Below are 12531 nucleotides of genomic sequence, written 5' to 3' on the forward strand. Positions count from 1 at the left end.
TTCGAGTAGGAGTGTACAGAAAGTACCACGAGCTTTTCAAAATTTCCTCAGAATTCTCATATTATCACCAACCCATGTATTTCTACACTAATATTGATTACTACTCTCATGGAGATTAATGTTGTTACATTACTACTCACAGATGTACAGTGCATTCCTATGTCAGCTGGAGAGGTAGAGTAGACTAGTGTTGGAACATATGTTCGCTCTCCAGTGGAGTTTTCGCACGAAAAATGACCGTTTTTATACGAACTCGAGTAAAAATACACAGAAACCAAAGAAAAATTCCCCAAATTTTCCTCAAAATTTTCATATTGTCACCAACATATGCTGTTGACCATGTTCACACCAGACACGACTCCGTTTCCCATCGCATCTCACAGTTTCCAAATCCAACACGGGTGACTCATGCCGCCACTCTTCCCACAAATCCAGCAAAGGCTCATAGCCCAAGGCCAAGGCGGCGTTGTAAGACTCCATCACACTGAGTACAAATTCTCTAGCGGAGCGAAGCAAAAAAACATTTCCTACTCTTTTTCACTATATGCCCATTGCTTGAGATAATGTCGCTCGATGCCTCGAGCCATCTCTGTGATCGGCTTTTCACCATTGAATTGCTCACAATTGGAAAATATCAAAACCATGTCCTTGTGGAAGTCAACAGGGCGAGGGTAGAGCTCCAGATTTTCCTGACAAAAACCAAATTCCCGAATTCACCGATATTATATTTTCGAGATCAAACGCTGACTTTTTTATCTACTACTCGAACGCACTGCTAAACTCTAACATTACGAGCACAACAGATTGAGGCACTCCAATTTCGTATCATATTCTGGAAACCGATTAGTATACTTACATGGCATAGCTTTTATGCAGATGCCTATGTCATCTATTGGAGTTTCACCCTAGTGATATGAAAAACACTAATAAGAAACATATTTCACATTTCACTTCGCGAAGACAACAACTGTGTTATCGGTGTTCGCGGAAACATATACATCTAAAAATTTACCTGGAAAAAACGTGTCGTGAAACTCCAGTGTATTAGGCGTTACAAAGGGATGCTGCCGTTGAGTGCCGCCTTAATAGTGGAAAATATGGTACTTCTCAACGTTTACGTCGAATTAGAGTATTCATGCAGCCGATCAAATTCTCGTGTAAATTACCTCAACAGTCCGCAAGTCCATAGGGCGTTTGATAATCTTCTGATACTTTATCTTTTCCTCCATCGATACCGCTGGGTGCTCTACCACCGGGGACTCCAGTACATATGCATCGCTGTGATTCCTAACACAGACCACTATTGAAATAGAAATATATGTTCGTTCTCCTCGAGTGACCTCAGGACCTTCAGAGCTTCCGAGTAGAAGAGCACGATAACCTACAAATTTTTTTCCGAAATTTTCTCAGAGTTTCTCCAGCACTCGTCGCCTATTATGGAAAAATTCCCACAGCGTGTTCGGCCGTAGCAAGCTCCGCCACTCATACTTCCCGTTTTTCATAACTTCTAATACTCTATGCTTATTCACGCCCCCTAGACGTCCTATTCATTACCACATTTCCTACACTTCTCTTCACTACACCCCCTATCCCTTATACTACTTAACAGCTCGATAGATGACCCTTATCGTTCTATGCCAGTTAGCCGTAAGCCTGGTGACCTCCGCCACATCAGCTGGCCTCGGCGCGGCTGCCACCACCGGTGTGGTATCACTCGGAAAGAGCGTTGGGAAGGCAGCAGCACTACTTGATGATGAGGACGAGGAGGAAGATGGAGGAGGCGCGAGGCCTGACAAACGCAGAGTTAACGCCGGGGGGAAGGATTTTAAAAATTTTCGAAAATTTTATTTTTTTGTAAATTTCAATCGACCATCTAGTCAGAAACACATTTAACTTTGAGAACTCCTCCCAGGATTTGACAACAATGGGGAATGTTGTTTACTGAAGAATGTATTCCTGGCCATGTGGAAATTTCGAGACGGGTTCCCCCCGAAAACGTTATAGGTTGCTAGATGATTCTCTGCTCACTAACACCATCATTTTCGAATCCAACTGTTACAATTGCTCTGTACCTTTCCTCTTTCAATGACCATCGCTCTGGTCGTGCGCTTCTTTACTATTGTGTACTATTACTACTATATCCTAAGTTAGCTAGTTACATTTCTCTACATTTCTGTGGCAAATCCCGTAGAAAACCCAACTGGGTTGACGGGAAGAGCACACATACACACCATCATTTCCCACTCGGACATATAAACTTCATTATCGACCGCAGTGTCAGAGATCTCCTCAGTTGAGCTCAGAAATTTCCAAAGCTAACTATAGAAATTTTTACACGATTTCGGGTAAAAATGCACAAAAACCAACAAGAATTTCCCAAATATTTTTCAGGATTCTCCAACACATATAGTGACCATATCATCATCACAAAAGACACTTTTCCTCCACCATTTCCCATCGCGCCCATTACCGGTCTCATTCACCTTCCGCCCCCCTGTTTTCTTCCCACTACGACCAGCTGGTGTTCGAGCAGCACCTGCCAACTCCTCTACAATGCCTTCCATAAAGTAATCCCCAAAGACCTCTCCTAGTAGCTCTCGATCGTGACTGAGGTGACGATGATGATACTGTTGATGACGGGGCGCGCCTCCTCGTCCCACTCCGCGTTGTTCTTTCACTTGGTGCCTCCTCCGCTCCTATTCTAGCACTATCCTCCAACCCTTCCCCTGCTTTCTACTACTACCTTTATTGATTCTCTCCTTTGCCGACTTCCACGCCGAATCGAATAGTTTCTTCAACCGCTTCCCCTCCGTATGAGCATACTCTCCCGGAGTGTTAAACACGAAACAATTGGTGAACATCAAATTCATATCCTTCTCGAACCCCTCAGGAGAATACAGCGCGTCGCCGTCCAACTTCTCCCCAACTGTCCTCAAGTCCATCGGATCGCTGATCGCCTGAGACCCAAAGAAATTCTTCGCTGTGCGTAATAATAATATCTTTTTTACCATCTTATACCGTCGCTTCACGTCATCGGGTAGCTCACACTCTACCACAGGCTTCACAAAGAAGTACCCTCGGTCCGCTTTCTCCACCCGAGCTCGAACCTTCCGGCACTCATCTCGCCAAGCCATAGGATGAGCACCAAACTGATTACCAGTGTGGAAGGGAGAAAATATGAAAAATCTGAGGAAATTTTTTTTCAGTTTTCCTACTCGAAATTGCACAAAAATTTCTAGAACTTGTGAGGAAACTAGTGAACTCAGCTGAGGAAAGCAAACATATATTCCAACACTGTTGAATTCCCCTTTTTCCACTACAGAACATAAACGCAACCAGAAGAGTCTCCTTCTCCTCCACGTTATCACATCTCATAACATGTCATCACTCCATGTATCATCACTGTCTATCGACCACCTTGATAACAAACAATAAAGGTTTTGTTCTTATCGTTTTGTAAGTGTAGTGGTAGTAGTAACAGCTACAGCAGCAATATTAACATAGTAATTCCCAAAGGGCATTCCCAAGCAACCAAAAGGCTATGAACAATTACCATTACTACTACTACTTCAAAGAGAAGCCTAGCCTTCTACTACTTAGTAAAATCCTAGTAATAATCATAATAATACATATACATTACCACATCGCTCTACAATGGTACTACTATTCCCCTTCTTCCAGCACGTGTCACCACCCACAACTGATAGTATCTCGCCTCGGCCACGGCAACGGCAAGCCTCGCGTCTCCGCAGCATTACCATTACTATCCTCAGTAGAGATTGAACTCTCACTATCAACATCATCAGTGTCAAGCCCCATGAGTGCACCAAAGTCCAGACCAGGATAGCTCTGGGGTAGCTGGCCGTTCTCCGGTACTACTCTTCGTAAGCGTCTGAACTCCCTAGCGATTCTATCGCCCGCATCCTCCGCGAATTCTTTAAATTCATCAAAAGTCGTCGAGGTAATATTCGGGTATACTAATCTTTCCGCAGCCGCATTTAAAAAACTATTTTCATCATAATACCACGTTTCCATCAATTCGTCCTCACACGTGGTTCGCCAACTCCCTTTTGCGCCCTCCGCTTCTACTCCACCGTTGAAAAATGGAGAATTTAAAAATTGTGCCGGAGTGATTCGCTGTTCTGGTAGCCACGTAAAACAAGCCTCAACGGCATCCGACCACGCCTTTTCCATACGGCTGTCCTTTTTAGATCTCAATATTGCTCCCACTCCTACTGCGCTGAACATCATCTGCGATATGTCTACAGTGATCTCATCTCCCGGAGTCACCACTGGTCCGGTATTCACAACGTTAACCCTCGTTCGTGGACCTTCTCCCGGAAATCTGAGTCTATAAGCCTTCGCTCTCCTCTGCCTTGCATAGCGCGGAATTCCTGGATTGACACGAGTGTCACCAAGTCCAACCCACTGCTGTAGATATGACCATTCATGCAGACACTCGAGAGTAGGCATTTGATAATTCTCCACAGTGCGCCATGGAGAGAAGTCTTCACTAATACTATAATACATATATGGCAACGGCCAAGCCTGCCCTCGCTCGAAATTTCCCTGCCCACCTTCAATGTGGTGAATCGAGCTCAGATGTTTTCCCTCCTCATCATAGTACGCCGTCTCTATTATCATCAATGTTTCATAGAAGTCTAAGACCTTATCTCCCCTACCCCTACGAACCGCCCTATCCAGCATTTCAAAAGGCACCGGACCGAGTACACTCGTTATCACATGGAGTTGATGCAGCTCATCCGTACTCTGAAATAGCGGCCTTCTGGTGACCATTTCCACCAACATGCATCCGATGGACCACATGTCTATTGCACACGTATACGGGCGCAGTTCTAAAATCGCCTCGGGCGAGCGGTTATAGCGACTTTGCACATGTTTATGCACAGCATCCCTTTCGTACATTCCACAACCAAAGTCCGCCAAGACCGCTTCTATCAGCCATATCGGTTTCTCCTTATGCGCTGATCTTATTAATACGTTATCCATTTTAACGTCGCAGTGTACAATCCCTAGTAACTTCAACAACACCATTTGCCGAACGACTTGCTCCCCTATATGGACAACTATTTCGAGAGGAAGGCCAGGCCAATGATGATCTTCCGATGACCTCCTACTGCCAATCCTAACGCCTCCATCACATATTCGACGAACCATACTGAACAACAAAAGCGCTCGCCCTGGTGATCGATTTATTGCTTCTTACTCTAGAAGAGTCGTATCAGCGAGTTCAGAGATTATACAAGGGCGGCCCTTGAAAACAAAACTGTCGTAGTACTCCAAAAATGGAGTCTCAAACTGCTGGTCCGGCCAGAATGCTGATCGGACCTCCTCACCTGCTGAGTGAAGTCATCACACAAGTAAAGCTATGGGTCTTCTACCTTCAGGGTAGAAGACAGGCTTTGGTAAATTAAAGCATTTGCCGAGTATAGTCAGCACACGGGCCTCGAACACAGCATGCTGTAAATGCCTGCCAATTTAACAGTAATAGTAGTAGTAGTAGTAGTAGTAGTTCTACTTCTTTGCATACCTGCTATTATTCTTAATTACTTTCATGGCAACTCGCCTAGGAGCGTGCCCCCCGAGTAGACTCTTCATCGCACATAAGTAGACCTACGATAAACGTCCAACACCTATGCATTAGAGCACCCCCCTTCTCCCCTACATTGCCGAATGACCCTTCGCCGAGTTTATCCAGGACTTCATATTCCACATAACGATTGCTCGGGGACGGTATGTTTCGCCCAATGGCGAAATCCGAGTCGCATTCCATCTCGGGTGGAGGTCCTGGTACTGACGCCGCCGCAAGCACGCTGATGGTATAAACATCACCGTTTTCAGGGAGGAGTGGTATCCTACATTGCTCCATTGTGGCAAGATTCACTGCTATCGTTGCTATTTCCTGCGAAATTGCTGTGGACCACCAGCTGCGGTGGGCGAACCGGCTCTTCTTCTTCCTGTTCTTCTTCTTCTTTCTGCTCCGCTTCAGCAGCATTCTCAGCTTCCTTTTGTTTCCTATAAGCCTCCACGTACTTAGCGAAAATTGCCTCTACGCGTTCGCTTTCCTCGATCTCCCATTGGGACTTTTCGACCTTTGGGGTCGGCGGGGGCTCAACTTTGGGGAGATAGGGCAAAGCAGGGAAGGCGTAGTAGCGACAACCATCAGCTGAGTAGCGAAGTTCGAACAGCTCGTCATCGAAGAGATGAGGCCGGTCCAACGCTGGTGGATCGCCAACAACAGGGAATAGAGGACTCGTACCGGGGGAGAACATGTCGGTCAATGGCAATCCTACGATTTGGGGAGAAGATGGTATGTAAAACAGAAACGCAACTCTATTGAAATGATAAGATGACCCTATAAGCGGCTAAACCAGAATTCAGGTCGGTCATGTTCGCCTACCTAGGAGAACAATCGCGAATTCTGGCAAGCCTCGTCCATGGAAGGTGACTGTGGCGTGAAGTACCTCGAGGAGAGTCCTATCATGACTCCGTAACGGGAGTACTTCAGCTCGGTCTCGTGGCAGTCAGCATACTAGAGGGAAGAGCTCATTAGGTTGAGAAAGGGACTGTACCCTATCAGCTGAGGGCTTGGGCTAGTGTGATCTCCCCAATTACCCGCCTGGTAACACGTAGTAGCAGATATCATATCATTAGCAGCAGTACAGAGACCCCAAAGGGCCTTGGGTAGATCTACATAACCAAGGGGCTCTGTGAGGTGGTCGTTTCTATGTTGGCTAGGGGTCAGAGTATGGTCAACAGATGTCGTGGGAGGCACTCTCGATGATAAGAGCTCAAGGGGGCTCATGGAATAGTTTTGCGATCATTTCCGCGCGTAACAGCCAACGCGCTCGCCCAGTTTCAGAAAATGGTATTCTGTAGGGATCGCGCCCTACGCGCTCGCCCTTGTAATCGTTATCGTCTGATCACTTATATTCGCTCGCCATCGATCGCGCTATGCACGTATGCGCACTGTGTGATCATGAACTTAGGATAAGTAGAGTTACAACTCCTTTTTGATCCTTCTCACTCGGCTGCCCTTCCACGAAGGTCTGCCCTTGTTGTGAAGTTCGACTACGCTATCCACTGAAGTCTGGCTACTAGTTGTGTTGCCCAGTAACAGGCACAACATTCTGGTAGCAGCTCCTTGTTGATCGACGACGAGCCCAATGACGAATAATACTGGTGATAATCACCCCCAGGTTGATGAAGCCGCCCCCTTGAGGATTAGTCTCTCGATGCCCCCTGCTTTCGACGGTATCTCCGGTAGCTTTAAGGATTGGCTAAGACGCTATGAACAATGTGCCCTTGCCGCCGGATGGTCCACTGGACAGCAGGCAGAACGCCTTGGTCTGTACTTGAAGGAACCCTTTCTCTCTGGTTGGGATGCTTATGCTAAGAAGGTGAACTTCGAGGAAGACAAGAAGTCCCTCCTGAAGATATTTGATCATGTCCGTCCCCACCAAGCCCTGAAACAGTTCCAAGAGCTACGCTGGTCCAAGGGTCAGCACCCTGCCCTCTATGCTGCAGCTCTACAACGACACCTCAACCGGTACTATACCAAGGAGAAGTTCCCTGAGCTCTCTGAAGCGGACAGGACTAAGAACATGGAGGAGATGATCATCGACCGACTGAAGGCAGATCTACCCCCCATGGTCCGGTTCCAGCTCCTCTTGAAAGAGCCTAAGAACCTCAAGGAGGCTTGTATAATGTGTGATAGCGTTCTTGCCCTGGACGACGTTAACCCCAACACCATGGTCGAGACACCGGCTAAGGTTGCCACAGCCGCTGGTGTTTTCGGTAGCCAACCAGCCGATGACTCTACGGATGCGCTCACGAAAGCTGATGCCAAGCGTATCGAACAGAAGCTCGACAGGATTTTGGGTGGTATGAGACGCAAGAGTGGCGATCCTAAGCAACAGCCAGATACTAATGTCACCTCTACCGTGGCCCTTACTCGGCCTAGGAACTGTGGTATCTGCAAGGCCCAGGATCATCCGACCTACTCCTGCCCCAACAAGAAGTTCTCGGAAGGTTGCTACTGGTGCGGCAAGACTGGTCACTTGGCTAGAGATTGTTACCTGAACCCGAATAAGGTGATCCGTAATACGGCCTCTAAGCCCCCTGGAGGTTCCCCCCTTACCGCTGGGAAACCCCCAAGGCGGTCGATAAGCGGCCCTCGATCGCCAGTACCATTTGCCCTTGAGACTTTCGGCGGGTCTTATGGCAACTTTCTTTACGCCGATATTTCATCTGACAAGGCCGCTCGAGGTCCTTGTCATGCTCTAGTTGATACTGGTAGCTGTTATACTTTATTAGACGAACGTTGTGTCCCGGCTGGTGCCAAGATACAACCTGTTCGTGGACTTGAACTTATTTCTGCACAGGGTCATAGCTTCGATTTGCTAGGAGCTGTCGCCCTTACTCTGTCCTTGTACGATTCGACTAACTTAGATAATCCTTGTTTACCGGAGGCAGACCCCCCGCCGCCGGGTCCAGACCTCCCTCCTGATATCGTGGTACCTATGGTATTTTTGGTGGTGAAGGCGTGTGTTCACCCTATCCTTCTAGGTAGCGACTTCTTGGCACACTATAGGATGTCTGTGGTCTATCAAGAGCTTGGCCCTCCATTACTACAAGGTGTCTTGAAGGACCGACCTATTCCGTCTGTAACGGATGCTGGTCGTGGGTACTCCGTGTCGGCGACCCGAAGGAAACCTGAACCCTTGAAGGTACCTACCCGTATGATTGAATCATTGTCTAACTTACAAAAAAAGAAAACCCCCAGCAAGAATTTGGTTATGCCGCCAGAACCCCCTCTCCGAGGTCCCAACTGCCCTGAGGTTAACTTCGACGATACCCAGGCTTCTCGCCATAACGGTCGGAAGAAGCGAAACGCCAAGCGTAGACGCCGAAGGGATCTCCAAAGGAAGGTTCACAAGAAGGTTCAGAGAGTTGTCGCCTCCGCCTTGCCGTGGCCTCGGTTGATCGCCATGTTATCCGTCAAAGAGCCCTTGACCAACGACGAACTGGCTGCTGATGGGCTACCGACAAAAATGCCGATTCCCGACTCTTGGCTACCCCCGGTTCCACGGCCTGGCGATATCGGAACGTTATGGCCCCCGAGTGGAGTCACTACAGACGATATGGTCGACGATGATATCTCTGGTGCCCTTAGATTCGCGGTCCCCGACCTCACTGATGAGGTCCCTCGTGTTATACTTCCATCTATTGACCTTTCTGTGTATCCCAATAAAAAAAGGTTTGCTAAATTATGTAATGAGTATTCTGATTTATTTTCTTCCCGTCCTGGGAAATGCGATTCCGTTGAGCATGCTATACCATTAAAGTCAGATAAGCCCTTTTCCCAGAAACCACGACCGATTCCCCACAAATGGCGGGATGAAGTCAAGAGTCTTGTGGATAAACTGTTGGAAGAAGGAATGATTCGCCCTAGTACATCTCCGTATCGTTCGCCGTGCGTTTATGTCCCTAAAAAGAATGGCTCAGTGAGAATGTGTATCGACTTTCGTGCGTTGAATGCCCTTACGGAGGTTGATTCGTACACACTGCCTCGTCCTGATGATGTACAAGAGCACTTAGCGGGTTCGAAGGTGTTCAGTACACTTGATTTACAGTCTGGTTATTGGCAGTGCCTTCTTCGTCCTCAGGATATTCATAAGACAGCTTTTTGCCCTGGCCCTGGTTTCCCGCTCTATGAGTGGGTCCGCATGCCCTTCGGACTCTGCTCCGCTGGAGCCACCTTTCAACGTCTGATGGACCAAGTACTTAATGGACTACCTTTTGTTCGGGTCTATCTAGACGACATCCTCGTGTTCTCCCCCGATGCTGAGACTCACGAAGACCATTTGAGACAAGTCTTCGCACGCTTGCGTGCGTGGGGCTTGACGTTGTCCGCCGAGAAGTGCGAGTTCGGTTGCCCTTCTGTGCCCTATTTAGGACACATTTTTGACGGGAACGGTATGAGACCCGATCCGACTAAGGTAGAGGCAATCTTAAGATGGCCTCGCCCTGGTAATGTTGCAGAAATAAGGTCCTTTTTGGGTCTCGCCGGCTACTACCGTAACTTCGTCCCTAACTTCTCGGACGTGGCACGACCAATTCAACGGTTGGTGTCGGAGGTCGGAAGTGAAACCTTGGCTTTGGATACCTACTGGGGACAAGAGCAAGAGGAGTCCTTCCGGGCTCTCAAGCTCCGTCTCGCAGCCCTGCCCTTTCTAGCTTACCCTGATTTCGGTATCCCCTTCGAGCTCTATACTGATGCAAGCGACTATGCCATTGGAGCTGTCCTCATGCAAGAGGGAAGGCCCTTGGGATTTTTCAGTAGGACGTTAACGGGCTCCCAGCTCAACTGGCATACCTATGAGAAGGAGGCGTACGGTATCCTACAAGCCCTGATTTACTTCCAACACTACCATATCGGTTACCCTTTGACGGTTACGGTATATACAGATCATGAGCCCCTGACTTGGCTAGCTAAGGCCGGCTCAAAGAAGCTGGAGCGATGGCTTTTGGCCATGCAGGCGTATTCGTTCATAGTGAAATATGTACCAGGTAAGAAAAATGTGTGCGCTGATGCTCTTTCCAGGATACGCCAGCTCGACGACGATACTCTACCGATGGAGCCGATGGAGTCAGAACCTCTCAGGACGAAGCCAGCCAAGGACGTTGACACTACCCGTGCTCTTGTATCTGTTGTAGCCGCTCGTCGACAATTAGCCGCTTGTATAACGGCATTGTCGGCACGGTGGTCGATCGACGATATAAGGCGAGAGCAGGATAGTGACGATGTCATAAGGAAGGTAAAGGAACGTCTGTCGGATCCGTTGCCCTTACGTAGGACCGAATTGACCGACCTCGCCTTCCGCCCTTATAAGCAGCTGTGGAATCAACTGGATGTGCTAGATGGCCTACTCATACGCCGTCGCAAGTTCGATAACGAACGAGAGCCCCGGTTCCTACCAGTGATACCACCTGCCTTGAGATCTGATGTTGTGGATGCCTACCACAAGGAAGACGGTCACTTCGCCGTACGCAAGACTCTCGACAAGCTCAAGTTGCATGCCTATTGGCCCGGGATGGGCACAGATCTCCTCAACCACGAGAAGACATGCCCTAGATGTACTCAGGTCAAGGCAACGGTACCTCGAGCCCCCTTAGGAGTTATGCCTATCGGCAAACCCTGGGACTTAATTGCTATCGACCACTTGAAGGTGCCCCCCAATGACGATAATATTCGTTCACTATTGGTTGTCCAAGATTACTTCACACGGTGGGCTACGGCCATACCGGTGAAGTCCGAGGATACCACAGAAGTGGTTAGAGCCCTGTTAGGTCTTTTTAGCATTTTCGGGCCCCCTGGTCGTGTGCATAGTGACCAAGGCCCTGCGTTTGAGTCGAATGCCCTTAGGATTGTCCTTGAGCGTTTAGGAGTTGAGAAAAGCCATACCACACCGTATCACCCCTCGGGTGACGGCTTGGTTGAGCGCTTTAACCGATCACTGATTGGCCTCCTCCGTACTCATGTGACCGACTCTTACCAATGGCCTATGTATCTTCCTTCTTTATTGTGGCACTACAACAGTTCTGTTCACTCAGCGACTAGGTTCGCCCCCTTCACACTAATGTTCGGTCGTGAACCGAAGTCTGTCTTTTTGCCATCGTTGCAGGCCCTTGATCAGTTCTCATTCGATCCATTCGGGTATAACGAGTACGTCAAGGCCCTCTCGATCCACCTTGAGGATCTTGTTGACCTCGCCCACGCCTCCGCCTCTGCTGCAGCCCAAGCTTACTACGACAAGAAGGCCACTGCTCGTCAATTCTATGTTGGACAACGTGTACTAGTACGACGTCTTGGCCCTCAAACCGGAAATAAGCTTGAACCTAAGTGGAGCCCCGGTTGGTTTGTGGTTGGTCAGATGCCTGGCCAAGAGAATAAGGTTCTCAAGCTCAAGCACCAAGATACGCTTCAAGTTCGTGTTCTGTCAGCTGATTATGTCGCTATCGACCCCCTTCAGCCCGACGCCGTTCCTGACGCCCTTGGTATTATGCGACAAGATCCACTACTACGTGCTGGATCGCCCTTACCCGACCCCGATCTCAACAACGCCCCCGGTCCTGAACCCCCTGTACGACCCGATGTCATTACAGACAATGTGAGTCCAGGAGATGGTTACCCTGTGGACCCCCTGGCCGGCCCTGAGATACCCCCTGACCCTGATGCTTTACTATGGATTGAAGTCGACTTCCCACAACCACAACCACGAAACTCAAGACAAGAACCCCTGTCGGAAACGATAAGTACGGCGACCCCGGATGATGTCTCTACTGGACGCAGTGGTGAACCTCATCTACCAGAAGAGGGAAGTGCAGGCGATCTCGACGGACGCGTTGAGACCTCGCCAGCCTTGACCCCTTCTAGTTCTTCATGCCTACAACCCGACGACAACACCGACAACAGCGAGTTTCAATCGGTGCCTTCTACAGATTCCT

At 48.7% G+C, this 12531-nt stretch overlaps 5 protein-coding genes across 5 annotated transcripts in view; 1 reads left to right on the forward strand and 4 right to left on the reverse strand.

Annotated features, from left to right (window-relative positions):
- The window catches only part of Pmar_PMAR002155 (bromodomain-containing protein, putative), a gene marked incomplete at both ends in the record, with an annotated part of 1398 nt that extends 169 nt beyond the window's left edge, over nt 1-1229 (reverse strand). Inside the window, 3 exons of the mRNA XM_002781865.1 lie at nt 382-484; nt 532-689; nt 1167-1229. Coding sequence (XP_002781911.1) covers nt 382-484; nt 532-689; nt 1167-1229 — 324 coding nt within the window. The remainder of the gene's footprint in view (nt 1-381; nt 485-531; nt 690-1166) is intronic.
- A 1158-nt stretch (nt 1230-2387) lies between these two features.
- Pmar_PMAR002156 (bromodomain-containing protein, putative) lies at nt 2388-3134 on the reverse strand (the record flags this gene model as incomplete). The annotated part of the gene is made up of 3 exons (XM_002781866.1): nt 2388-2536; nt 2744-2957; nt 3009-3134. 3 exons carry the CDS (start codon nt 3132-3134, stop codon nt 2388-2390), a joined length of 489 nt encoding a protein of 162 aa, XP_002781912.1.
- Nucleotides 3135-4688: 1554 nt separating this feature from the next.
- Nucleotides 4689-5131, reverse strand: Pmar_PMAR002157 (protein kinase domain, putative; the record flags this gene model as incomplete). Its single annotated transcript, XM_002781867.1, has 1 exon — nt 4689-5131. A coding segment is annotated over one exon (443 nt), but the record flags the coding sequence as incomplete, so codon positions are not given.
- A 92-nt stretch (nt 5132-5223) lies between these two features.
- Pmar_PMAR002158 (hypothetical protein) lies at nt 5224-6293 on the reverse strand (the record flags this gene model as incomplete). The annotated part of the gene is made up of 5 exons (XM_002781868.1): nt 5224-5357; nt 5403-5491; nt 5540-5634; nt 5687-5834; nt 5881-6293. 5 exons carry the CDS (start codon nt 6291-6293, stop codon nt 5224-5226), a joined length of 879 nt encoding a protein of 292 aa, XP_002781914.1.
- A 963-nt stretch (nt 6294-7256) lies between these two features.
- Nucleotides 7257-12531, forward strand: part of Pmar_PMAR002159 (retrovirus polyprotein, putative) — a gene marked incomplete at both ends in the record, with an annotated part of 6473 nt that continues 1198 nt past the window's right edge. Inside the window, 2 exons of the mRNA XM_002781869.1 lie at nt 7257-12194; nt 12526-12531. The exon at nt 12526-12531 is cut by the window's right edge and continues 4 nt beyond it. Of these exons, the coding sequence (XP_002781915.1) occupies nt 7257-12194; nt 12526-12531 (4944 nt within the window). The remainder of the gene's footprint in view (nt 12195-12525) is intronic.

The sequence above is a fragment of the Perkinsus marinus genome (genome assembly GCF_000006405.1).
Source record: "Perkinsus marinus ATCC 50983 genomic scaffold scf_1104296941224, whole genome shotgun sequence".
Lineage (NCBI taxonomy): Eukaryota > Perkinsozoa > Perkinsida > Perkinsidae > Perkinsus > Perkinsus marinus.